The sequence below is a fragment of the Petaurus breviceps genome, unplaced genomic scaffold (assembly GCF_028583685.1).
Source record: "Petaurus breviceps papuanus isolate PSGF00001 unplaced genomic scaffold, PetGlider_PUasm1.0 90731, whole genome shotgun sequence".
In the NCBI taxonomy this organism is placed as follows: Eukaryota; Metazoa; Chordata; class Mammalia; order Diprotodontia; family Petauridae; genus Petaurus; species Petaurus breviceps.
Window position 1 is genome coordinate 9,885,764 of NW_027187325.1, and position 27,874 is coordinate 9,913,637.

The window sequence follows — 27,874 nt, forward strand, 5'->3', positions numbered from 1 at the left end:
AATTGGGGTTAAGTGACTTGACCAAGGTCGCACAGCTCGTAAATGTGTCGAGTGTCTGAGGCTGGTTTGAAGCCAGGTCCTCCTGACTCCAGGGCCAGTGCTCTATTCACTGCACCACCTAGCCGCCCCTATGATGTTCTTCCTTTATGAAGTAGACATCTGTAGGCAGAATTCCAGATAGTCTTCCTTGTAGTGGTGGGTTGTTACAATAAACCTCAACGCTCAATTTACTTTTTTAATCAGAGGACTTGTCAGGTTTGGGGGTGGGCAGAGAAGGCAGTCTAGGAAATGAGTACTGAGTAGAAAAGAGGACACAGATGTTACTTACTTTCAGTATTAGAAGTCTATCTTCTAGTGTCCAATCTGTGGGTCAGTTCTCATTGCTTATCCTTGAGCTCTCTGCTGTGTTTGACACTGCTTGTTTCCCCAAGTTTTTCTCTTGGATTCTATCACACTATTTTCTTGATTCTCCTCCTAACAGCCTTTTTTCTTTTGGTATGTTCTTCCTACCTGCCCCCAAATAAAGTTAGTATTCCCTCAGGGAACTATTTTCAGACTTCTTTTCTCTTGATAGTCATGGGCATCCATTTCCATAATGTCAATGATTAATACAGTTGGTTCCCAAATCTTTATCTCTAGTCTTGATCTTTCTTTCACTTCCAGATTGCATTTTCATTTGTCTGTTAGATAGCTCCATTTGGATGTCCAGCTGTCATTCCAGATTCAACATAATCTAAAATCTCATCTTTCCTTGAAAAATCTGATCACACTACCGATTTCCTCATTTATATTAACAACATAATCTTCCCTGTCACTCAAGTTCAGAACATAAGACTTGACATCCTACAAACTCTTCCTTATTCAAATCATCTACTCCAATTTTGTACAGCTCGAGTTATGAAGTCTTCCCTTACACAAAGTCCATTGGTCTCCCTGAAATACCCACCCTCTGCTCCTTACTCTTTCCTCTTAGGAACAAGCAGAACACACTAATCCCACACCTAGCACCTTCCTTGGAGTAACAGGATTACTCTTGTGCCCCTCCTGCTCGCCACCAGGTCTTTTCTTGGCCACACTGAACAATCTCAGTTCCTCTGACTGATCCTTACAAGAAAAGATCTTAAGGTCCCTCGGCTCAACCCTGCGCAATGTCCTTTCCAAAACGAGGCCGCCTTCTTTACTGTCACGTCATCACCATGGCCGAGGTTCCCTTCAGCTCTCACCTGCAATAGTGCGATAGACTTTTAATGGGTCACCTGCCTCCAGGCTTTCTCTTACTCCGTTCTAACCGACAGGCTGCTGCCAGATTAGATTATGCACAGCTCTGAGCATGTTATCTGGCCCACTCTGCTGACACACAAAAACCATAAACAGTTCTCCTCTGTCCACTGAACAAAGTATGAACTCCTTAGCCCAGCTTTCAAGACCCTTCCTATTCTGGACCTCTCCATCTGTCCTTATCTTTCTAGTCTTCCCTTCGTTCTGTGCTCCAGTCAGAACAAATTACTGGTAGTACCTTCAATCTTCCCATCTTTTCTACAGCATTCCTTCCAACTAGGATACCTGATTCCCAATATTGCTTCCCCCCCCACGTTATAAAAGTTTTCCTCGATTAATAAGCACCTCTCTCTCTCTCTCTCTCTCTCTCTCTCTCTCTCTCTCTCTCTCTCACTCACACACACACACACACACACACACACACACACACACACACTCTTATTTTACAGATGAGGAACTGAGGCACACAGGGCTAAGAGACTTGCCCAAGGTCACATAGCTAGTAAGTGTCTGGGACTATATATGAATTCACAAAAATAAATCTTCTTGACTTCAGATCCAGCACTCTAACCACTGTGCATCCCAGGTGCCCAATCTTTGTTACATTATTCTGAATATTTAGTCCATCCCTTCTCTGTCAGGAGGCGGGCAGCATTCTTCATCGCTGAGCCTCTGGAATGTCAGCTGATCATTGCATTGATCAGAGTTCTTAAAGTCTTTCCAAAGTGCTCATTTTTACAATGTTGTTAAAGTATCAACTGTGCTCCTGGTTTGGCTCTCCCCAGCACTATTTGTTCAATTCATTCTAATCCATGAAGCCTTCCCTAATTCCTCCAGCCAGATGGAACCTCTCTCCTCTTAACTCCCACTGAATAGTGGCATTCTTCTGACATTCTTTTCGTTATAGTTGTTTTACAACTGTATTTCCCCTTGCTAGTCTGCAAGTTCTATTAGCAAAAGAATCATATCTTATACTTTTTGGTAGCCAGTACAGTGTCCTACAAGTAGTAGGTAATCAATAAAAATGTATTGTATTGCCCTGACATTTTGTTTTATCTGTCCTCGATCTATACTGATCCATATCTATTACATCAGAAATGACAAATTTTATATACAAATTGATTATTAAATTTTGTATCAAATGATATCTTTCTTTTGTTCCACATCAGATCCCATGCCATCCCTTTAGGAAGATGGGATAATTTATGAGATGACTTAAAACTGTATGTTGAGAACTTTCCAGTTGACGTCAAATTGATATTGTTCCCAATTAAGAGGAAAAAATTTCCAAAGAAATAGGACTGTCCAAAAGTAGAATGGGCTGCCATGGAAGGTAGCAGGTGCCCTGTATCTGAAGGTCTTCAAGAAGGTTTTCCCTTGGCTAGAGCCATCACAGTATTCTGCTCGGGCATGAGCTGACTGACTCTGTGACCCGGCTCGGCATAACGGCCATGCAAGCATCTCAGAGGCACTCGTGTCTTGACTGGTCAACATCCGGTCTATTTTCCATAGCACTTACTGCTGATGACAAAAACGGTGTGCCTGTGTATAATGCTTTATCCCATGACTCCCCTGTGAGGTGGTCCTAGCAGCATATTAATCCTGTATTATGTGTTAGGAAGCCAAGTGTCCATGAGGCTAAGTGACCTGCTCACGTTACAGGATCAGTAAGCGGCAATCCAACCTGAACTCCAAGGAGAGGGCTCTTTCCATTCTTTTGTGCGTCTGTGGAGCTCACTGCACGCTCCACCTCACCACATGCAGCTCTCGGAAGTCTTCCATTTGCCTTATTTTCTCATCTAGAGCACCAGTAGCTACTGGAGGCCAGAGTCCACCTCTTACATGTTTCTGTATTGTCCAGCACTCTTACAGAGATGCTTGGACACAATAGCAGGAGCTCAAAAAAATGTGACTGACTGGCACATCTGACTGGGTATTTTTTTCCTCAGGAATAGCTAACAAGAGGAAAGCTGGCACTGTTCATTAAGTAGACATCCCTCCCCCCACCTTTTGTATGATCTTTGTGAACCATAGTTACCGGAGGCACAGCAGCTAAATCAATCAGATTCTCTGTTAGGGATGAGAGCAGGGCATCCAATTCATCAGTGGCAGTCTATGGAATAAAAAATAGTTATTATAAACAAAGGTACTTCCTAATGTCCCCTTCAATTTATTATTAATACCCAGGCTGGTTTGGGTTAATCCTATTAAGAAAATATGAATATTCTTAAATTACGCTGGGTTGTTTTTTCAGGGGGGGAGGGACAGTACTTTTGTTATATTTGGAGAGTAGGGGGGAAGTCTGAACCACACCTAAAACTTCGACAAAATAATATTTAATTTTTATTAACTTCTCAAACCAGCTCCTATGACTTGGAATAGTATGCTTGGTGTTTCACCCATTGGGCACCAGGCATAGGAATCAGGATGGGAAGCAATGGGTTGGAAAAGAGTCCTAAAAGCTACCAGATCAAAACTATCATGTGAACCAATAGTTTTGGTACAAAAGTGCCCTGATTGTAAAACCAGATATTTATTCCATGCATCTTAAGGATCTCTCTTTCTTTAGGTACCCACAGAGGAGAAAACACAATACTGGGAACTAAATTGAGATTCTGATCAAGAGAAGACACAGAAGTCCAAATCTAAGGATGTAAGAATGGGAGTAGAGAACTTGCCATGAAAAGTTTTTTAAATTTTCCAACTTCTCTGTTCCAGAAAGCCTTGGGTACAGTTTACTGATTTCTTTGACTCTTACCTTCATTTTATTTCTTAACTGGCAAAAAAAGAATTATCTTTATAGAAGGCTATGTCCACTGAGCTTTTCTATATTAGCTCAATTTTTGCCTAAAAACACAGAGATCCCAACAACAAACCACCTACTATCAACCATTTTTAAAATTAAAGCATTGATTATAGAATGACTTCAGTAATTCAGAGTCCACTCCTGTTTCTAGTTTGTTTATGTAATATTGGCAGGAATGCTGTGTAAGAACAAAGGATAAATGTATAAACTGGCATGTCTTAAGCAGTTATATGGAGAACTCAGCTTATTATACCACACTGGTATTCAGGTTCTGGGTTATGTACTGCTCGAATTCACATGTTGTGAATTATTATTAATCTATGAATATAAAGGCAGAAAAGGGGATGAAGGATACTCAGAATATAGATAAAAATGAAATAGTAGCTGTCCTCAAGGAGCTTACATTCTATTGGTGGAAGAAAATGTGGTTTCACACACACACACACACACACACACACACACACACACACACACTGGGGGCGGGAGAGACTCCACAAAGAGCTGGGGCCAGGAATCTGATAAGATATCACATAGGAGCCAAGTTTTGAGGGAAGCTGGATTCTAAGAATAGGAGGTGAGGAGGGGATGCATTTCATTTTGAAGACAAAGTTTTGGGACTTTAAACCAGTAAAGCATTTTACAATTATCAATTGTCATAGCCCCTGGCAGAGCTATTACTCCCATCACATAGACAGTAAGTATGATGTCCAAGGCTTCATAAAAACTGAACAAGTTCAGTTTTTTTTGTTTGTTTTGTTTTTTGCTTTTGCTTTTTGGAGGGGGGAAGGCAGGGCAATTGGGGCTAAGTGACTTGCCCAAGGTCACACAGCTATTTTTTTTGTGTGTGTTAAGTGTCTTGAAGCCGGATTTGAACTCAGGTCCTCTTGACTCCAGGGCTGGTGCTCTATTCACTGCACCTCCTAGCTGCCCCCAAGTTCAGTTTTTAAGTACCTTCTTTATCATCTCTACCAAAGAACAAAGTTCCAACTACTTTTTAGTCACTTCATTAATAACTCTGCCCCTCCAATCCACCTTTCATACTATCAGCAAATAACTTGCTTATGTTCTTATGCATACATCTAATGTTGGCATTCTTCAAAAATCTTTAGTGGTTCCAAATTTCCTGCAGTTCAAATTCCTCCTTCTGGCTTTCTTTCTTTCCTCCTCCCCCCTCTCCCTCTACCCCAGTCCCCAGCAATCTGATGCCTTCTACTTTTATCACCTAACTTCACACACTGGGGCCAGATAATTCTCAAAGTCCCTTTCCATTCTAAATCCATCTATGATCCTATAATCCTTGCCAAGTAGAGAGATATGCAAGGGCAAGGGTAAAATCAATTTAGAATATAAACTCATTTATAAAATCACACAGGGAGCAATGAAGCTTCTTGAGGGCGAGAACTGCTGGTTCTGTACCTCCAGGGCCGGCATATCAGGGGCACTTCAATGTTTGTTCAACACTGAATAAATGAATGAGTGTTTGGAGACTATGAGAAATCCTGCAGTGGGGAAAAAACAGTCTGCAGGAAGTCCGACGGGAAATCAAGTTAATCAGATGATCCTGGGAGCGCTTAAGAATGAAGCTGGAAGGACAGTAACCCAATAACATACAGAAAAGCACCGAAGCACCGTTTCTATACCAAACTATTTTCTTCATCGATGAAAGTACAAACATATTTCAACTTATTTATAAATAAGCACCACCCCTAGTGTGTTGCACAAATAAGCAGAAAGGGCAGTGAAATGAACAAACACCACAAAAGTATCTGGGCCAGAAAAAACACACCCATCTGCATGCACTGGGGGCTCTCCTTGGGGTCTGTAAGCCACAGCTGGAAGGCTACCTGTTTAGCACATTACAGAAAGGATGAGAGACACGGGTTATACTATCACGGCTCTGGGATTCCTTCCAACTCCATAGTTCTTGGTTTCTGAGATCTGATCAGGAGATATTTTTAAATATGAACTGACTCTATAAAACCTTGAAGAAAAAAATTTGCACACATATTCCTTAAGGAATATTCTTTCAAGGAAGCATGAATAAAAAACAAGTAGGATTTATAAATTATATTCTATAGCAGATATTTTTATAGTCATCCAATTGCCTGAGAGTGGCAAAGAGTGTAAGATCCCACTAGATTTATAATTTGTGGTTTATAAAAAGAATTTGATTTGGGAAAAGAACGTCCCATTCAAACATCTTTCTTCTAGCAAAGTGTTTCACTCACATGTTAAAATCACTTAAGACTGCATGAAAGTCAAAAGAGAAAACTTTGTCTGATGACCTTCTAATTATCAATATTAAGTAAAACACAAGAACAGGGAAAACTATAGCTGCCAAAGGCATTTTCTACTATTGTGAATGATATCCAGCACAGAATACAAATGGAAAAGGAACTTCCTATAGATGGTGGGGTCCACTAATGTTTCTATTTATAGATGACATATTAATCGCACCAAGTCCTTAACACTGAGAAACCTCCTAAGTGAGATCAATAATCACTTAAAAGAGTTTAGTCTCTCTACACAGGGGAAAAAAAACCAAGTATCTGAAGAATTCCTATGACCCAGTCTGATAAGCTGTTGGAGATATGTGTGTGCATACATATGCATGCAAGTGCATATATAATATATATATATATTTATATATGTCATCAAACTACAGCCCGAGGGCCAAATCCAGCCCTCTCTCCCCTCTGTTCATGTGCTTAACATCACTGTAAAAAAACATTTTCAGCTCCAGCTACACAAAAACAGACAGAAGGCTGGATATGGCCCTCAGGTCACAGTTTGCTGAATGCTGGCATAACCTACAGTGAAGGTTCAGTGGTGCATGTATCTTGGACAGATGCTGAACACAGACAATGAACTGGGACCAGTTTGGGAAATTATACAGTGCGTTTGATGAACACAAGCTTCTCCCTGAAAAAAAAAAAAACTTTTCAACACTAATACTCGTCCAGCTATGCTACATGACTGAAACACAAAATGCCACAATCTGAAGAATCAAAGTTATGGGTTATTCAGAAGTCTGGTGAACATGAACAGGCTGTAATGAACATTACCCACAAAAAAATTTCATACAGGAAATGGCCATGAAGATATCATGAGTGATGTGTTACCAGAAAAGGGAACAGTGCAGTCACTGAGTAAGACTGGAAAATGACCAGTGGATCGGACCGCCGAGGGGCTGCAGTCATGACTCCCTGGACAATGAGCAGACCCCAGGGCAGCACTTACGAGAGCCCACTGACAAGCTGACAAGAGTAGCACAGGATAAGGAGGGATGGACGTGCTGGAATCTGGAGCATCTGAGCAAGCACTCACATCGAAGAAACCAAAGCTCCGTCAAAATACTGGAGCATGACTGGGTCTACTAGACTATAATCTCCAGTAGGGAAGGAGTCATCCTTTTTATCTAAACTTTTTCTCTCTCCCAGTACTTGATTACGAAGCATCACATAGTGATTATTCAGTACAAGCATTTATTCAGCATAGCCCATGTGCCAGGCATTGTGCTAAGTACTGAGGATATAAATCAAGGCAGAAAGCCCTCCTTGCTCTCAAGAAACTCACACCTCTGATGACATGATGATCTCCCGAGGATTCCTTTGAGGACTCCATTATTCATTCAATTAACAAGCATTTATTTAGTGCTTATCATATATTTCGACAAAGGAATATGGGAGTGCAAACAGGAGATCTGGTAACCAAAAGCTCAAAGAGGAAAACTGAAGAAACTGCTAGGAAAGAAGGACTCTGGGGAACCTACAAACAATATACTATCTGAAAATACTCTAGTGGTTATGCAGATGATCAGAAGTATGCTGTATAAATTAAGAGGCCCAAGATGAATGAAGATTTAATAAAAATCTTTCAAATGTCATCTTAGTGATTTAATTCTACATCCCAGGCTTTGGAAAACCTAAGATTTGGGTCATGGACCTAGGCAGAAGGCTGGTAAATAGTGTTTTTAAATTTACAAAGGAAACCAACTATATTAAAATATAAATATCAATATATTAAAAAGAATGTTCCTGTTCAGTTGCTTTTCAGTTGTGTCTAACTCTTTTGACCCCATTTCTTGGCAAAGATAATGGAATGGTTTGCCATTTCCTTCTTCAGCTCATTTTACAGATGAAGAAACTGAGGCAAGTGGAGACAAGTGACTTGCCTGGGGTCACAGAGCTAGCAAGTGTCTGAGGTCAGATTTGAACTCAGGAAGAGGAGTCTTCCTGACTATACCTAGCTGCTTGTTAAAAAGAAGCAGATTCTCAAATACTAGGTATCTATATCTTGGCATAATAGGAACTATACTGGTCTGAAAATCCAAAGATCAGGCCTTGAAGTCTGCATAAGTCACTGATTCCTCTGTGCCTCAGTCTGCACATCTGCCAAAGGAGAGGCTTTAGATGGCCCGAAGTTCCCTTCCAGCTTTAAAACTTGATACATCCTCGAGGCCAGGAATGTTCTCTTACCTTTAGAACAGAATTATCTTCTGCAGCATTTGGACGTGTGGGAATCTTTGTGTTTTCTGGACTGAGAATTCTGTTATCTTCTTTTAATACATTGCTGGGAAAGAAAGAGAGAAATGTCTTTACGGTGCCACCAAAGTCCCATAAAGGCAAGAGCAGGGTCTCAAAGTTCTTTACTCACGAAGCAGAATAAAAGTCAGTGGTGCAGTACGAGGGTGATTAAATGGACTGGAAGCAGTTTGTACAAAAGGCAACCTTCCTCCCGCTGTTGCTGAAGCTGGGAGTGCCTGTGGGGTCCAGCCCAGTTAGCTGTGCTCTAGGGAAGCCTGCTGGGGCTACCAAAGCCATGAAGATTAGCTCTAGGAGTGATCTTAAAGCAATGGATAGTACTAATGAGAGGTCACCAGGATCATCAACGACTGAAGCAAGGTGCGTTAGTGACAATTATAACCCTGCCCTGAAATCTAAATTCTTTTTTTTTTAAGCAATTGGTGTTAAGTAACTTGCCCAAGGTTACACAGCCAGTTATTTTGTGTGGGTGTTGAGTATTTGAGGCCGGAACTGATCCCAGGTCCTCCCTACTCTGGGGCCGGCGCTCTTACTCACTGCGCCCCCTAACCGCCCCTGAAAGCTAAATTCCACTAGGTACTGCAACCCAAAGTGGAAGTCACACCTGGATCACCATAAACGCGTCCCATGCCTCCCAACACTCTCCACATCAGCCTCCATATCTGATCTTCTTTACAGTCTTGAAAGTCACCTCACCGAGCCCACTCAGGCTCTGCTTCCGATTCCTATGTGATGAAGCTACTGACTTCTTCCAAGACAAATTAGAAGATTTGAGGGTTTCAGGTGATTTTTCAAAAGGAAACCTGGGAATGACTAAGCCAGGTATAGCATATGACTATGACAGAACACTACTGTGCTATAAAAAATGACGAGCAAGCTGATTTCAGAAAACCCAGGAAAGGCTTACATGATCCAGAGTGAAGTGAGCAGAACCAGGAAAACATTAGACACAGTAACAGCCACATTGTATGATGACCAAATTAGCTATTCTCAGTAATACAATGACCCAAGACAATCCCAAAGGACTCATGATAAAAGATGTTATCTGCCTCCAGGAAAAAAACTAACAGTCTGAATGCTGACCAAAGTATACTATTTTCCCCTTCCCTCCCTCTCTCACTTCCTTCCTTCTTTTCCACAAAATGACTAATATAGAAGTACATTTTGCATGACTGCACATGAATAACTTATATCAGATGGCTCAACATCAGGGAGGGGCCAGGAGAAGGAGGAAAAGAATTTAGAACTCAGAATTTAAAAAAAAAAAAAGTTAAAAATTGTTTTTACATGAAATTGGGGAAAAATAAAATACTGTTAATAAAAAGGGAAAAAAAGGAAAAAAAGAAGGAAACCTAAGGTGGTGTAGAACTAATGATCCCACTACTCTTGTGAAAATATGTACATTCATAGACAAGTTCAAACTCAGCCCAATAAAAAGAAATTATGCCCTCTGGGAAGGAGATTGGATGAATAATTTAGAAATAAGGGCAAACTCGAAACAAAGAAGAAGAACTGTGCACCATTAGTGAGGAATGACCGTATTCCCAGTTCTATTACTAACACACATCTTTTATGGCCCCTCAGCATCAGTGACAGCCAATGTATCACTTATATTGTCACCATTAGCTCCTGGGTAGAGCTGCTGTTCTTATGGAAGGACTAAAACCTCACTGCTCTTAACAGTATTCACATTCCTACATATCTGCAGGTTTTAGGAATGTAAATATTTGAACTTTTCCCTACTCAGTCTCTCACTGAAGAGGTCAAGAAAGCCAACACCATGAGTAACCAGCTTTGCCTATCTATGGAGCCAATGAACCCTTCCTTTTGGCTGCATGGAATTTACCTTGAAGTGTCTTAATATGCTAAAATTAAGCAGACTAGCATCACAAGGAGATTGTGACCAATGTTTGTCACCAGTCTATTAAATGGTGTTGAAGCCCTGTCTTAAGAGTCTTTTAAGAATCCTATGAATTCTATTATAGTTCAAAAGTTGATACAATAATGTTTTAGGTCCATGCTGTTGGATGTGACTGTAGTGATGAACATACCCCTGAGGACACAGCTGGGTCAAGAAAGGTCTAGCTAGCCTCTGGGTAGATTAACAAGGACCAAGAGAGTTCAAAAGAGACATGACTGAGGGTGTAAGGAAGCATCTGACATGAGAGCTTTCACTTTAATCAGATTTAATCAGACAAGCTCTTTTGTTTACTACCTGGGTAATCTTGGGCAAATTCTCTCTATCTCAGTTTCTTAAAAAAGCAGGTTGGATTAGATCAGGAGTTCATAACATAAGGTACACGAACCTGACTTTTTAAAAAATAAATTTTGATAACCCTATTTAAATACAATTGGTTTCTATTAGAATGTTAAGTACTTTTATTTTATACATATAAAAACATTATTCTGAGAAGGGGTCCATAACATAGAAAAGGTTAAGAACCTCTGGACTGGGTGGTTTCTAAAAAGCTCCACATTGATCATGTTATGATTCTATCCAGTCGCCCTTGTGTGCAGTGCACACATACCCGTGCATGTTTGCCTCAGTTTTAGTCTTCATAAGCAGAAGCACAAGATGCATAATGATGCATAGTACCTGACTATGGGGAAAAACATGGTTATAAAGTGATCACAAATTGCACAAGATGCCAAAAATACTACATAACCATACAACAGTTTTACACTACTTTAGCCAAAGAAAGCACCACAAATAAAGCTAGAGCCTGGGAAGAAGAACAGGATGTCAAGGGGCTTATAGCAGACGTTATCAAACAGGAAAAAGAACACTGACCTTTGTATAGCAACTTAAGATTTGTTAGGTGTTTTACATACATTTTCTCATTTAATTACACTAGGCTGGGCAGTACTGTACTTTCTCACTAGCCAAAAGCTGTATTCTCTTCTTCTGTGCAGAAACAACGAGAAAAAGGTGATACGGTAGGAAAAAACACTTGGCAGGTCAGAAGAGCCCGGTTAAATGTCCATCTCTGCTACTCAGTGTAAGAGAGCATGGCACAGAGGAAAGAATGCTGAATCTGAAGGCAGAGAAGCTAGATTCAAAACATCTGACTTCAAAGAGACTGATGATCTTCAAGGTCGCTGTAACCTCTAAATCCTAAGACCTGAACTGGGTCACTTTGGGCGAATCATCTCACTTGTGCAGATGAAGATTCCTCACTTACAAAAGTGAGATCAGACACGAGCTTCAAGATTCCTTTCAGATCTAACTCTTGCTAAGTGCTTTAACTTCTCATCCAGCCATTTATCTCCAGGATTTTTTCTACTTTGTGATAATGCCAAAGGTTATTTCCTTAACCCAAAACACAAAGAGGAAGAAGGTATTGTATTTTTTTTTAAAGCAATTGGGATCAAGTAACTTGCTCAAGGTCACATGGCCTGTTATTTTGTGTGGGTGCCAAGTATCTGAGGCCGGAATCGATCCCAGGTCTCCCAACTCCAGGGCCGACGCTCTTACTCACTGCGCCACCTGGCCGCCCCTAAGAAGGTATTATATTGAGAGACATCTAGGAACACAGTAGGACTATATTCCCCTTCTTACCTCTCGCCAAAAAGTCCAAAACCAAACAAACAAAAAGAAGCCACAAGAAAACAGACTATTTGAGAAAAAGAAAAGCACAAAATGCGATTATTTTAAACCAGCTGTTGAAAATCCATCAGTTTGGTAGATTTTCTGTAACTGCCAAGTACAATTCCAATCCCACAATGGTCAGTTAATATTACATTTTAAAGCATCTGCAATGTCCAAAGGCCTGACATAATTTTTTACAAATTATTTAAGTGCTTTGATAAAAATTAAATGGAAACAGATGAGGTTAATTAGGAAAAATATTCCTGGAAAAGGCAAATTTTAAGGGTTTTAAATGAGAAGAAAAGCTTACAAACTGGCCACAAAAGAGGACAAGGACATCACAGAAAGGAGGAAAACGCATGTTTTAAAAAAAAAAAAAAGGCAGGAATAAAATTATTTCATCTAATAGGAAGAGCAAGAAAAAGTGACACAATTAAAATGTCTGAAGAAAATGGGATATCAAGTAAAAATGATATAATACACCTATGAGAAAGCAATAAGGTCTGGAGCAAAAGGGCAGTCAGAAAAGACCTGGATTCAAGCCCTGTCTCTGGCCATGGGTAGCCATGAGTAAGTCACTCGACCCCTCAGTGCCCCCAGAAACTCTCCAAGACTAAAAACTACGGGCAGCTGTTAACAGCCAGCAGTGGAAGGAGGGGCCATGCTGTGCATTTCTGACAAGATGAAATCACAAGCCCTCACCTGCAGTGCTCAGGAGTACATACCACGGAGAAAACACTACTATTTCCATTTGTAAATGAATTGAACTGAAACTTAGAGAGATTAAGTAGTCTGTGGCTATGGGAATGGACAAGAAGTAGACATTCTAGAGGTACAGTAATGGGTAAAATATGACAATGAACTGGATTTGGGATGCAAAGAAGAATGCGTAAGAATTAAAAAAAAAAGATGATAACACAGTCTATCTTAGTCAGAACAATACCTGAAAACACTATCTTGAACACTGGAGTTTTTATGACTCAGTGCATCATCCTCTCTTGTGACCTAAAAAAAAAAAAAGAAAAAAGAAATTTTAAGAATCTTGGGTAAGGTAGTTTTTTTTTAAGATCAGTGGCTAGTTTTTGTGTTAATTGGCTGCTATCTTTTAAAAAGGTAATTATTTCCTAAGTATTAGTATTTAAATGTCAAACAATACCATGTACAAATGAAGTAACAAATAGAATTGCAGGAAAAAAAAGCTGCTACTATGTAAATATACCATACTTTTCCTAAATCTTTGCTGTAAGGTAAAAAAAAAAACTAAAACTAGAAAAGAGAGAAAAGTTAAAAAATTAAAAGAATATGACTGGGGGCGGCTGGGTGGCACAGTGAATAAAGCACCGGCCCGGGAGTCAGGAGGACCTGAGTTCAAATTTGGCCTCAGACACTTAACACCAAAACTAGCTGTGTGACCTTGGGCAAGTCACTTGACCCCAATTGCCCTACCTTCCCCCCTCCAAAATAAAAAAGCAAAAGCAAAAACAAAAAACAAAGGAAAAAAGAATATGACTGGTTGAATTATTGGTTTTGCAGTTAGAACAAACTAGGAAAAGTTTAGAAAAATACAAAGTGATCCAATCTTTATCTTTTAAAGGTTTACTTATAAAGAGATTTTTTAAAACATCGTTAAGCAGTGGGGCTGCTATTTTTACATTGTCCTTAGGGAATATGGTGAAGTTTTGTGCTATCTTTTTTTTCTAGTCAGATGATGGGTTTCCTGTGGGAGACAGAATTTCAATACAGGGAAGAGAAACACCTTCATAGGAAAGGGGAGATGTCAAGGACACGGTATGAAAAAAAAACAACTATAAAAAAAAACAGATTTGTGATCTCAAAGAGCTGGGAATTCCTTCTAAGGATATAAATCATGACCAATCTATGTGTGTACAACCCATGCAAAAGATAATGACATTGAGAAAGGAGTAAGGAATAGAAGAACGTTTGGTAGAATAGCATGGATAAATGACAATTTAAGGTAAAGTTCGATGAGTTACTGATTTCATCCATAACACAATAAAAGCTTCCCACACTCCAAAGTAATCTGAGGATTCTTTCTTACCTTATGAACTGCTTCCACTTGAGCCTTTAGGATATTACTCTTGATGTCTGGAGGAATCCTCAAAGAAGATAATCCAGGACTCTCAATGACATTATTAAGACATTTCTCTGTCAATTTCACAACTTCTTCCTAGAAATCAAGGACGTATGTTAGCATCCCTGACAAAGAACACCTCATTCTAAACAGTCATGAAAGTTAGATTTATGAAAACTCAAGCATGGAAGACTGATAATCAGGTACATTAAGTGATCACGTCTTTTTCTCTTGTATACCTGACTCCCAGGAGTTTCACACTATTAATCATACAAACAAAGAGTATCCTGGAAACAAGCTTTTATAATTTTTTGCCTTCAAATAGATTGACTAAATCACCAAAAAAAGGTGTTTTTCCCTTAAGAATCAAGGATTCAATGGAATCAGAAGACCAAGAGAACAGATGTTTGTTCATCGTAGGAAATGAGATTGGACAGAGTAGTATCAGATGCCAGCTCTCCCGAGCAGGGGAGAACTAGCTTGTATTGAGCCCATGTATTGTCTTCGTTCTATATATCAGAGAGTTTGACTTTGATCCATAGAAGAATTTTAGAATGGTTGGTACCTGTATAGAAATGGAGAAAATGATCACAAGCATCTTACTGTCTTCCTTAAGAATATATCATGGTAGACACAAATAGAAAAAGATAGTCCTTGTCTCAAGGAGCTTACATTCTAATTGGAGAAATCAATACATGTAGGAAAATGCAGAAAGAGACTAGATGGAAAGAACTAGTGGCCCTAAAGTTAAAGGTACAAGATCAACCACAGGATCTAGGAATATTTGCCCCACAAAAGCAGTCCCCTGGGAAGGGGGGAGTAAGCCCAAGTGCAGAGACTTTTGTTTCCCACAGGCAGAAGAGAGGATGAGTCATATGGCTAGGAAGTTAAAAAAGAAAGGGGGCAGTGGCAGGAAGGTTTGGACTAGGTTCTGGTGCAGGGAAGAAGGGAAAATGGGGTCCTGTTGCATGCCAGTTCCACTTTTTCTTAATTTTACTAGATAGCTCTTCTCTTTTCCTTCAAAAACAGCTCTCTAAGAGCTCAGTGTTTACACAGATTTCACAGCTGAGGACAAGTGTAAAGCATTATGCTGGTGGGAGAAAAGTTGCAAGAAACTGCAGAGAATGCACAAAGGGAAGTTTGAGTACCTGTTTGTTCATGTTAATGTTGATGTTGGGTTTAGGAGATGATGAAGAACAGTTCTCAATCTCAAGCAGCTTGAGCTTCACAGAGGCATCCTTGAATTCTAGGAAGACAAAGTTGGCAAGACAACTCCATGAGCATGCCAAGCTGCCACAGCTGTGCGAGGGATGAATTTAAATCGCTCCTTTCCAACTACCAGATATCTTCAATTAAAGATAATTACCCTACTGTTGTGGGGTCAATAGAGTTTCTTTTCACTTAGAATGTAAGTGATTATCTTGATCTTTAAGGGCCAACCATTGGAGAAAGAAGTGTGTAGACAAGGATAAGTAATTATGACAGTCCCTCCTCTAGACCGTGCCTCCAAGGTTTGCAAAATGCTTTACGTACACCTGATCCCCACAAAACTTCCATGAGGAAGGGGCTGAGGGGCTGAGGCTGATTCATTCAATAAATATTGACTTGTAAGGTCACTTGTGAAACAAGGCACGTAAACTTCTCTTTTGTCCACCTATTACTCATTTACAGAATGTTTTGGAGGGCATGATCAATCTTCTGAGAGTTGCTTCAAGTGACTCTCCCAACCTCCCAATACCAAACACACAAAAATCGTAATTCTATGAATCTGTGAAACCAGAGTATTATGATTTTGTCCATTAGAATGGGACAGAATGTAGGAGGTTACCCAGCCCACTTTTTCATCTAATGTAAGAATCCCATTACTCTCCAGACTGCAATCCAATTTCCCCTTTGTATAAAACTTGTTCGTACACAGTTTCTGTGTTTGCATGCTGCTTCTAGGTGAACTCCTCGAGGGCAGGGACTGTATTTGCCATTCTTTCTGTGCCCAGTTCACCTAGCACATTCCCTGGCCCACAGTAAAGTGCTTCATAAACACTTGCTAACTGCCCAAGGAGACCCTGGCAGTAAGAAATGGAGACCAGAAGGGGGCAGTGCAATAACCAAGGATAATGATAGCAGAAGAAATATCTAAAAAGTGGCTGGTACTATAATCTCACAACTGGCTGCTGTCTCTCTTGTAAAACAGGGCAATTACTTCAAAAATGGAAAATTCTTAGTCAAAATTAATGTTGGCTTCTCTGACCTTGGCTTATTCACACAAATTAAAGAAGTAGCCAGGCTGACACGTCTTATTTTCACCAGCGACACAGAGATTGTCTGTGCAATTTGTATCATTACCCCAAACAGTGAAGTGAAGGGGCAAAAGTGACAGGCAGGAGGTATGGGAGTGGGGGAGGGGGTGAGGCACACGTTTTCAGCTAAGGCTGTTCATTTATTTTTCTTAGAATCATTTATTTGTTACAAAAGAGGACTTTACTGGTGAAGAGAAAAGGAGAAGGACTGAGAAATGAGAGAGTTTTTTAAAAGAGCATTAATGAAATTTTTGTCAAAAAGTTTCTATGTAGTATGGAAACTTAACTCTTCCTCCTTTCAATGCTCCTTCCTGGGAAACCTTCATATTATACTAATCTAAAATTTAATGATGCAGGGGCAGCTAGGTGGCACAGTGAATAGAGGACCAGCCCTGGAGCCAGGAGGACCTGAGTTCAAATCTGACCTCAGACACTTAACACTTACTAGCCGTGTCACCTTAGGCAAGTCACTTAACCCCAATCACCTTGCCTTCCCCCCTCCAAAAAATAAAATTTTAATGATGCAACCTGAAAAACCCGAAAATATTTAATGATTTCTAGGATTTTCAATGCTGACAAACATGGGAGGGGATCTTAGAAAAGCACCAGAATGTCTGGACCAATTAATTCACAATTCCACTCATAAGGTATTCAATGTGCCTGTTTTCCCAGCACCCTTCAACATCTGTCATTTTTCTTTTTCATCATACTTTGGTATCTAATGAGTTCTAGTCATTCTGGAAAGCAATTTGGAACTAAGCTCAAAAAATTACTCAACTGTGTATAACCTTTGGCCCAGTGATGCCAGTCCTAGAACTAACTACACCCCGAAGAGATCAGAGGGAAAAAAGACTTCTACAAAAACATGTGTGGCAGCTATTTTTTGTAAAAACAAAGAACTGTTACTTACCATTTGACTCAATATTAGCTGCCTTGAGACCAGGCTCAGTAGCAGCCACACTGATTTCCTCAGGGGCCACAGATATTCCCAGGGTTCCAGGCACTCCCTTGGCCTCCTCATCAGCTGTTTCTAACAGATCTGTGTTGTCTAGTAAATCAGTCAGAGGCAAGCTGCAATGACGGCAAGGAGATAGTGTGATGTTCTACTGTTAACTGAGAACAATAAATTTCCGAAAAAAGTATTTAAAACATTAACATCTGTTGCTTGTCAGGGTGCAGAGGCTATTCTGGCTTTGTTATCATCTTGTTTAAAAAAGAGTGCATGATTTTAAAAAAAGGGAATATGAATTCTAGTTTGAGTACTTTCACAGTCACTCTAAGCATGAGACTTTTAACCCAAAACACAGTTGGCAGCATTTTCCCACTAACTTCTAATTGGAAAACGTTGATACTGCAGTAGATACTTCATTTCGGTTGCACAGCACTAAACTCTTGAAATACAAATGCAGTATCTCATATATTTTGTGATGAAAAACTAAAGCAAGAAAGCACCATCAAAACGTGAGTTTGCCTGATACACTGCTGATGGATCTATGGATTGGTTTAACCATTCTAAAAAGCAAGTTGTAATGATGGTAACAAAAATATCCACATTTGACCTAGGGATGTCACAGCTGGGCACATGTCCCCAAAGAGGTGGAAGACAGAAAGATCCCATATAAGCCAAAATATCCACAGCAACATTTTTTGTGGTAACAAGAAATTGTAGACTTAAGTAGGTATTCAATATTGTGAAAATGGTTCAACAAACAGTGGGACAAGACTCTGATGGAATATTACTTCAGCATAATAAACTAGATCTAGTTTAGTATAACTAATTAGATTAGCATAACAAACTAAAATAATCTAGATCAGAATAAGAATACCTAAATGAAATGATGCAGAATTTTATCAACAATATTCACAATGTGCATCTCTTGAACGATCCCTTCTCTCCCCTTTGATGTCGCCTCCCCTGTAGTGCAGGCCTTTATCACTTCACATCTGGATTACTGCAAGTCTGCTGGTGGGTCTGCCTGCCTCAAAGCTCTGCCCACTCCAATCCATCCTCCATTCGGCCTTTAAAGGAATTTTCCTAAAACTATAATCCAAACATGTCACTCCCACCTTTACCCTACTATGTGAGAAATTCCAGAGGCTTTCTATTGCCTCTAGGAACAAATACAAAATGCTCTGGCACTCAAAGCCTTTCCTAACCTAGCCTCCTCTGGCCTTTCCAGTCTTCTTACACCGTGCTCCCCAACATGTACTCTTTGATCCAAGGGCGCTGGCCTAGGGGCTATTCCATGAACAAGACACTGCCTTCTCTTCTGCACAGAGTACGACTCCAACGGGCAGGTCACATTGTCTGAAGGCCAAACAGACCATTTTATGGAGAACTCAAAGAGGGCAAGTGCTCACATGGTGGTCAGAAGGAGTGACAGAAGGATACTGGCAAGGTCTTTGGAATTGATGGTGTGACATGGAAGACCACAGCACAAGACTACTCAGCGTGGCCTGCCCACATCAGAGAAGGCGCATGCTCTATGAGCAAAGCAGAATCGAAGTAGCTCAAAAGAGATGTGAGATGCACAAATTTAGAGAACTGATCCCAAATATTCACACGAACTGTTTGTGCCCAACCTGCAGCAGAACATTCCTGAGCTCATACTGGTCTCATCAGCCACAGCAGGGCACAGTGTAACTTGACTCAAGCACAGTGATGTCATTTTGGTCCCCTCTGAGAATGAAGGATAATAACCAACCAACCATCTCTTGGCTCTGGGGATCTTCTCTGGTTGGAATGCTCTCCCTCCTCAACTCTGACAACTGACCTCCCCGGCTTAAGTCCCAGTTAAAGCCTCTCTTTCTACAGGAAGTCTTCCCTAACCCCTCCTAGGAACAGTTTTCCCTCTTAATTGTTTCCTATTTATTTTGCTTTGTCTGTATCTGCTTGCACATGCTTCTCGAGGTCAGGGACTATCTTTTGCATTTTTGTAACCACAGTGCTTACTAGTGTCTGGCACACAGTATATGCTTAACAAATGACTACTAATTGTTTGAAATAGAAACAGGAGGGAGAGGGAGAGGGAGGGAGAGAGAGGGAGGGAGAAAGAGAAGAAAGAGGGAGAGGGAGGAAGAGGGGGAGAGGGAGGAAGAGGGGGAGAGGAGAGAGAAGGAAAGGGAGACTGAATGCTAGATAATTATGACCAAAATTGGACCTAGAGTTCAGAAAATGCACACCCCACTCTACCCGCTTTTGCAGAAAAGACTATGGGTGTAGAACACTGCACTGCATATATGGTCAGATACAATGCTTGCTTTGGTTTTGCTGAATTGCTTTTTCCCCTCCCTTTTAAAACTTTGTTATAGAGATGGCTCAAAAGGAAGGAAAAGAAACAGATATATGTGAAAAGGAAGCTGATTTGAAAACAAGATATCATTAAAAGTTAGATAAAACCTGCTCCCTACCCTCCACCCCCATCAGTAAGGTGGTTTAAGAGAAAAGGTTAGGTCACCCATCATTGCTCAAAGGCAAGCACAGCATGGAAAAAAGCACTGGATTGTGAGTGAAAATATATACATGATTCAGGGGCAGCCAGGTGGCTCCAGTGTTGGGACGATCTGGGGATCAAATCCGGGCTCAGATACTCAGCACCACACCCAGAAATAACTGGCCCTGTAACCTTAAGCAAGTTACTTAACCCCAATTGCTTTAAAAAAAAATTTTAAAAAGAAAATATACATGATTCATCCCAGTGTTATGTATGTCATTCAATATTAGCTGTATGGGGAGCAGCTAGGTGGCACAGTGAGGAAAGTGCCGGCCCCGGAGTCAGGAGGATGTGAGTTCGGTTCTGGTCTCAGGCACTTAACACCCATACACAAAAAAAAGGTAGCCGTGTAACCTTGGGTAAGTTACTTAACCCCAATTGCCCTCCAAAAAGGCAAAAAAATAAAATTAAAATTAAAAATATTAGCTGTATGGCCTTGCAGAAGTCAATTAGTGGTTCTGGTCCTAATCTCCTTATATGCAAAACAGAGAGAGCTGGAGGAGATGACCCTCTAGGGTCCCTTCAATTCTAAAATTTCACAGTCCTAATTTTCAGGCCCTAATAGCAATATAAACTCTTATCCTATCCCAAGTCTATTTGAAGAGTGGAATTTTGAATGTTTGCAGGAGGTTGAGATATTAGAAGGGCAACCAGAGATCTGACAACTTACTTTACTCCCATCTTTTTACCCCAAGAAGAATTGTAATACAATCTATTCCCAAGCTCTCAAAGTCCCAGGGGAACCCAAGAGGAAAGCAGCAGCATGGAAGCAGCTGAGCAGAAAAGAGAGAAGAGGGAGCTGAAACACAAAGTATGAACTTTCAGCAAGGCTTCATGCATATCCAAAGGAAAAAAAAATTAGGACCCAACCATTTCACTGATCTTACTAGTTGATAGCAACAAAACACTAAAAAGAATGATTGCTCTGAAGATCTGGCTGATAAAAGTTAAAGAGTTCCCAAAATCAACAGCCACTCCAGCTCAACTATATAACCCCCTTTTGGATTCTGGACCAGGCAATGACCCATCTGGAAAACTCTCAAACTGCACATTCAAGGTTTCATCATTCAAGTGAAGGGCCCTTGAGATGACATATAAAGGTCAAATGGCTTTTTTTCACTAACTTCCGTGGTATCTCAACCTTCTTTCAGTACTGGTATCACTCAGAGAGTATCTATTTACATAATAAAATCCTACTACCTCACAGGATTAGTAAAACTGTTTTCAGTCACCAAAAATGAGTTAAAACTTCAAAAATGTCAGATTTCATCAGAATAGGCACTTTCCTCTAACAACAGAGATAGCAATCCATTCATGACTAAGCAGGTACTTAAGTATCTCTTCCCCACTCTCCCCAGGTTAACAAACATCACAAAAACCAGGAAGCCCCAATTCAGGAATTTAAAATGAAAAAATGGAGTAAAACAAAAGAAAACATAACGAAGTGAGGTTCAGAAATACATTTCACTCAACAAATGAAAGAGAAAGGGGAAAAGAGGAAATTAGAGAGCAGATTAAAGGAGGGATTAGTCCATAGTAAAATGTTATAAAAATATTTATAGCTCTTTTTCAGATGGTAAAGAACAGTAATGTAAGGGGGGTCCCCATAAAGTGGAAAATGCCTGAAAAGGCATGGTATATAAATGTCATGGAATACTATTGTGTGCTGTAAGAAATGATGAAAGGGATGGTTTCCGAGAAAACTAGGAAGAAATTATGAAATTATGCAGAGTGAAGTGAACAAAAGCAAGAGAACAATTTCTACAATAACACAACCTTGAAAGAATTAGGAATTCTGATCAGTGTAATGTAATTCCAGAGGACTAAAGATGAAACATGATATCTACTCCTTGTTAGAGATGAAAGATTCAGAATGAGACATATTTGGGGGTGGGAAAGAGGAACCAGCCAATGAAGAAATGTTTTTTTGCTTGATTATATATATTTTTGTAACAGGAATTTTGTTTTTCTTTTCTTCTCAACTGGAGTGGAGGGGAGGATTAAGAGAAGGTAGATTTTCGCTCATATTTTTAAAAAATTTTAAATAAGAGAACTTAGAATACAGTATTCCATAGGAAAAGAATATAGGGTTACAACCAAGAATAACTTTCACAGTAAAACTCACTGTCATCCTACTTAAAACACCATTAAAAAATATAGAATCTTAAGACTTTTAAGCAATTCTGATGAAACGGCCAGAGCCAAATAGGAACTCTGAAAACAAATACAGGAATACAGAGAAACCAAGAACAGGAAATTTATTTGGGCAAATTGAAGAGGCACAGGATGATGAAGGGCTAACATTGGAATAGGGGAGAAGAAACAAATGTCCTTTCAGAACCAGGAGAAAAATTTATACAATAACAATGCTATTAGAAAACAAACACACAACCGAAAGACTTAAGAAATCTGCTTAGACAGTAAGCATTTATTAAGCTGCTCCAACATGCTTGACACTGAACTAACCCCTGGGGATACAGAGAAAGGAACATGAGAATTCTTCTTTTTGTGGAGCTCCATCAGAGGGGAGAGACAACATGAAGAACTACGCACAAGCAAGTGACCAGCTCTACTTCCAAAGGACCTCTTGCTGAAGCGTATTCTGAAGACAGAAAGGTCAAATGGACTCAAGATACAGGAAATACACATTTTTTGGACACAGCCACAGTGTAGAATTGTGTTCTTTAATAATGCTTCCTTATTAGAGGAAGAGTTTGTTACAAAGTGTTTCGGGTTTTTTTGCTGTTTTCAACTGGTGGAGGTCCAAGTCTCCCATTAAATCCCCTTGAAAGCGGGGAACATTTTTTTGCCTTTCTTTGTTCCTAGGCCTTAACATAGTGCCTGGCACACAGAAGACGTTTAATAAATGCTTGTTGACTGACTGGTACCCCTATTAAAAAAAAAAAGGATCATTGAAACATTTTCTAAAACATAGGCAGTTGGCAAAGTGACAGATTGAATTTTTTTTTTTTAAGTAAGCAGTACAGAATAAAGCTATTCATGGATTCTTATATAATCTTTTTGTGTACATGGAAATTTCTATCTGGTATTTTAATTTAAAATAAAAACTATTAATGGAATTAAAGATATTACTTGTTGGACTTGGAATCAACTGGTTGATTCTAGAAGCATAGACATACTTGGTAGTTTGGTGTGCAGAGAGTTTCCACAGAGGGAGGCTATTTTCAAAACAGCCTCAAGCTTGGAAAGGAATCTTTGACTTTTCTTAGTCTGAGAAGATACAAGGAAGCTAATGAAATTTTAAAACTCAAAGTTTAAATTTCATCCCCTCCCAAATCTTTAACTTTGGCAATCTAGCTTCCTGCTACCCAACCTCCAATGGTCTCTTCTCAGGCCTCTGCCTAATCTAGCCCTCCCAGCAAGCTAACACTATGACTCACCCCCTCCCATCCCAACTCTTCTTCATTCCAATCTGATCAGTTGTTAAACTCCTTTGTGGGACCATCATATCCATCTTCCATCTAAGTGGGGAATACGGAAATCTTCCAAGACTTGGTCCTGGGTCCTCTTTGTGTGTGTGTGTGGGGGGGGGGGGGGGGTGATGAATGTGAAGAACATTTCATTTCCTCTTTTGGTAATCTCATTAGATCCCATGGATTCAGTTACCATGTCTAAATTGATGACTCCCAAAACAATTTATACCCAGACCTAATCTCTCTCCTAAATGCAGTCCCCAAGTCAAACGCTTATTGTTTACCAGCACTTACATAACCCATAGGCATCACAAACTCAGATTAGAACTTTTATCTCCCCCCTAAAACCAGCCTTCCTGCAAAATTTTGTTGTATTTCCAGTCACCTTGTTGTTTCTGTACACTCAAGAATGATCCATTTTCCTCTATGCCCCATACATCCAATCATTTGCCAAGACTAGTTGATTCTATCGACACAAAATATCTCAGATCTATTCTCACAGGCCGTCATCATCTCTCACCTGGACTATGACAACAGGCCTCTGCTCCCTCCAAATCAACATTCCATCTCATCTCCATGCCTCGGCACAAGTCAGTCATGGATGGAATGCACTCTTTCCTCACAGAGCCCTACATGGTTCAGCCCAGCTGCCACCCTCTATACGAAAACTTTTTAAATTTCTCTTGTTCTTTGACCTTTATTCCTCCCCAAATAATCTTGTAAATGAGAGTGTATGTGTCATATCAGCACAACAGAATGTAAGCTCCTTGAGGGGAAAAGACCTTTTATAATTTTGTTTTTACCAAGGGCCTTGATCAAAATAGAAATCTGAGAGACTTGCCAAAACTGCAAAGTAGGAGCCAGTACAATCAGCAATCCCTACATACCCTAACAACACTGCTCCAAGACGTGAAAAGCATTAAAGTCCTAATCAAGAAACACAAATTAAAAATCCCAAGTCATGAGTTATTTTCCCAACCCAAGTTGAGAAACAGAAACAGGAAGAGAGAGCTGTTGACACTGGGAAGTGGATACCTTGTCAAGGTCCTGTGAAGAGCCTTCCAGTGCAGGCATTTCACCGCAGCTGGCCTACCCACACCTTCTCTCCATTGACTTGTGTGTGATGTTTACCATAACAACTATTGTGGTATTCTATGATTCTCAAGCACATAACATCATTAGAAGACTATTGGAATTAAAAAGCTCAGAACAAAAGTACCAATTTGCCAAATAAAATCTAATCACTCTCTTCCTCTTGTTCTATCTGGGCATGGTTTATTAGCTATCTTCAGTAATGAAGCACACTGACGGTCCAGTTCCACAATCTATCCAACCGTAAAGTATGGTCTGAATCAAAGGTCGTCTCAGTCTGCTTGGTTCTCCTGTGTAGATGGTTACACTAAAATTGTGACTGCAGAGAACATTTAGGAAGCTGTTCAATTTGTGAAGAGGTATGAATGCAATTAGCAAATTGTCATTCACAACCAGGAACACCTGTAGAATGCAGAACCTCACCATCTACAGGAACCACAACCTGTTACACCACCTTCCATTCATATCTGTCAAGAATTGCAAGAAGAAATTTGCTGAGATGATATTAATATAGATTTGGTAACTGAATGAAAAAGGAAATTCAGAGAGAATTAGTCAAAATGCAATGTAAGTTTCTTGAGAACAGGAGATGTTTTTTGTCTTTTTATCTGTAGTGTCTAGCATACTACAAATGTTTGAAATAGACTTGCTCAATTTTCAATTTAATCCAACTGGTGCCAGTAACTGATGGGGTCACTAAAAAAGCATGGGTAGCTAAGTAGGGAAAAAAAGCCCTGGATTAAGGTTTTTCAGTAGGTACAACTGCATTAGTGATTAATTAGACTGTAAGCTCCTTGAGGGTAGTACTGTCATTTCTTTACATTTCTATCCACAGCTCCTAAGCATAACAGAGACAGCTATGACACTGGGTGACAAAAGTCAGGCTCCAAAAAGACTATGGCAGGACAAAAGGACAAGTCAAATCTAAGTGAAAAAGGGATGTCATGGAAAACATTTCACATGAAAAAATCTGCAGTATTTTCCAAGTGGACTATTAACTGAGTCAACAAATAAAACATATGAGGGCCCCCAAATATGATGTGGCTAGGATGCTTTATAGAAGGATAATATCCAAAATAAACAGGCAGCTAGGAGGCAAAATGGACATAATGCCCTGCTTAGGGTCAGAAACAGTCGTCTTCCCAGGTTCATATCTGGCCTCAGATACTTACTAGATGTGTGACCCTGGGTAAGTCACTTAACCCTGTTTACCACAATTTCCTCATCTGTAAAATGAGCTAGAAAAGGAAATGGCAAACCACTCCAGTAAACCCTAAATGGGGTCGAATTGTACATGACTGAGAAACAACTGAACGGTAACAATCCATACATAAAGACCCCTACTGTTGCATACTGACTTAATTTTGAAGTGTAATGCTATGTTTCATTGTATTTTTCTTTATTTTGTTAAATGTTTTCTAATTACTTTTTAATCTGGTTCGGTCCACTCTGGCCCCTGGGGTGTGTGTATCTTATAATTCTGTTAAAAAAAAAAAAAGATTGGTTTAAAAAAAGATTTGGGGATCTTTTTTTTTTTAGCTTGGAGAAACAAAAATGAGCAAGAAATGATAACTCTTTTCAAATATTTGAAGTATTATCATGTAGAAGGAGAATAGCACCAGGAGACAGAAGAGCAAAGAGTAGAAGTCATAAGACAGAATTTGTCTTGAAAAAAGCAAAAAAATTATCCCAATTAAACACATCCCTAAATGGAATGGAATGTTTTAGGATATAGTATGTGCCCATTCACTGGATCAATTCATATAGGGGATAAGGTCCCTTCTAACTCTTAACATTCTATAATTTTTATATACTCTCAAGCATCAGACACACTGGTGAAGTATAGCATAAGGCAGATAGCTTATATATGGGTATATTATAAATTTCAATATCCCAACCAATTCAAACACATGGGACACTCCTCTAATTTAACTTTTTTGGTCTAAGACTGCAGCTATTTCAAAGAAATGTGCAAAGAGAATCCTGAATATTTTTGTTTGTTTCTGCTTTTTGGAGGGAGAAGGGCAGGGCAATTAGGATTGACTTGCCCAAGGTCACATGGCTAGTTAAGTGTCAAGTGTCTGAAGCCGGATTTGAACTCAGGTCTTCCTGATTCCAGTCAGTGCTCTACTATTCACTGCACCACTCTTCTTTTTCTTTTTTTCCCCTCAAAATGATGGAAGGGAAACCCCAAAAAGGCAGATGAGATATGAGACTAAAAGAATGATTTTAAATTAATAAGCCTTACCTGTCTGATGTTTATAATCACTTCCATAATACTGAAAAAGCTATTTCAATCTAGTAAAACAGCTGTGGTGGTGTTTTTTTTTTTTAATTTGGGAAGAAATTCAATTGTTTGGTTTCCTCTAAGTTCCCCTTTGACATTCATTTAAATAAGGAGTAAGTGGATGACTACAGAAGAATAGAAAAAAAAAAGCATTTCTCAGCAAACATTTTTAAGATGATTTTGTATAAATTACATCTTACCACTCAGGAATGATGCCTCCTACCTCTCTGTATAGAGGTGGTAGACTAAAAGGTTAAGTAAGAGGAAGCAAACATTTTCTGATTGTGTTGATCTGTTTTTCTTAACAGCAGTAATTTCTAGTAGTAGAAAGCTCTATTTGAGATTGAAGGAGAGTCATGGGAAGGTGTCATCAAATAAGGACAAGAACATTAAATTTATTTTAAAGCATCCGAAGAGGGAAGAACAAAATAAAATAATTAGTTGTACCGATTGTTATGCTCTTAGAATTAGGGTTGCGAACATTTCTAAATAATGATGTCATCTTTAGGTTAAGATTCTGTATTATAGTACTAAAAAGACCTAGCCATTACTTGCCTGGTCTTTATTCAAGGACAAAAAGCTGTGGAGTAGCATCTACTTGGATGCTGCCAAAAGGAAAAAAAAAAAAACACAAAAGGATTTTATTTATTCATCTCGTTTTAAAGAAAAATCAGGTGTCAAAATTGTTTCACCCCAGAAAAATTCCTTGCTCTCACACTTAGCTCTGAAAAAAGCTGTTCTCACAGAAAAGGAGGGCAGCTTTAACACTGTTATGTATTATACACTTAAAAAAAAAAGCTGTACATAATACATTCCATTTTATATACAACTCCCTTTTTTCTTAGTATAGAGACACACATGTGTTCATATTGGTTGGTCAAGTTCAGAAAAAAAATAAAAAAGAAGAGGGAGAAGAAGGAAGGAAGGAAGGAAGGAAGGAAGGAAGGAAGGAAGGAAGGAA

The 27,874-nt window shown here is 39.5% G+C and overlaps 1 protein-coding gene across 2 annotated transcripts in view; it reads right to left on the reverse strand.

Moving 5' to 3' along the window:
• EPB41L5 (erythrocyte membrane protein band 4.1 like 5) overlaps positions 1–27,874 on the reverse strand; it is a 133,392-nt gene that overhangs the window by 13,607 nt on the left and 91,911 nt on the right. For both annotated transcript variants that reach the window (XM_069066911.1, XM_069066912.1), the window contains 6 exons: positions 17,517–17,677; positions 15,458–15,555; positions 14,277–14,405; positions 13,161–13,222; positions 8,563–8,656; positions 3,317–3,391 (listed from right to left, as the gene is read on the reverse strand). In XM_069066911.1, the coding sequence (XP_068923012.1) occupies positions 3,317–3,391; positions 8,563–8,656; positions 13,161–13,222; positions 14,277–14,405; positions 15,458–15,555; positions 17,517–17,677 (619 nt within the window). The remainder of the gene's footprint in view (positions 1–3,316; positions 3,392–8,562; positions 8,657–13,160; positions 13,223–14,276; positions 14,406–15,457; positions 15,556–17,516; positions 17,678–27,874) is intronic.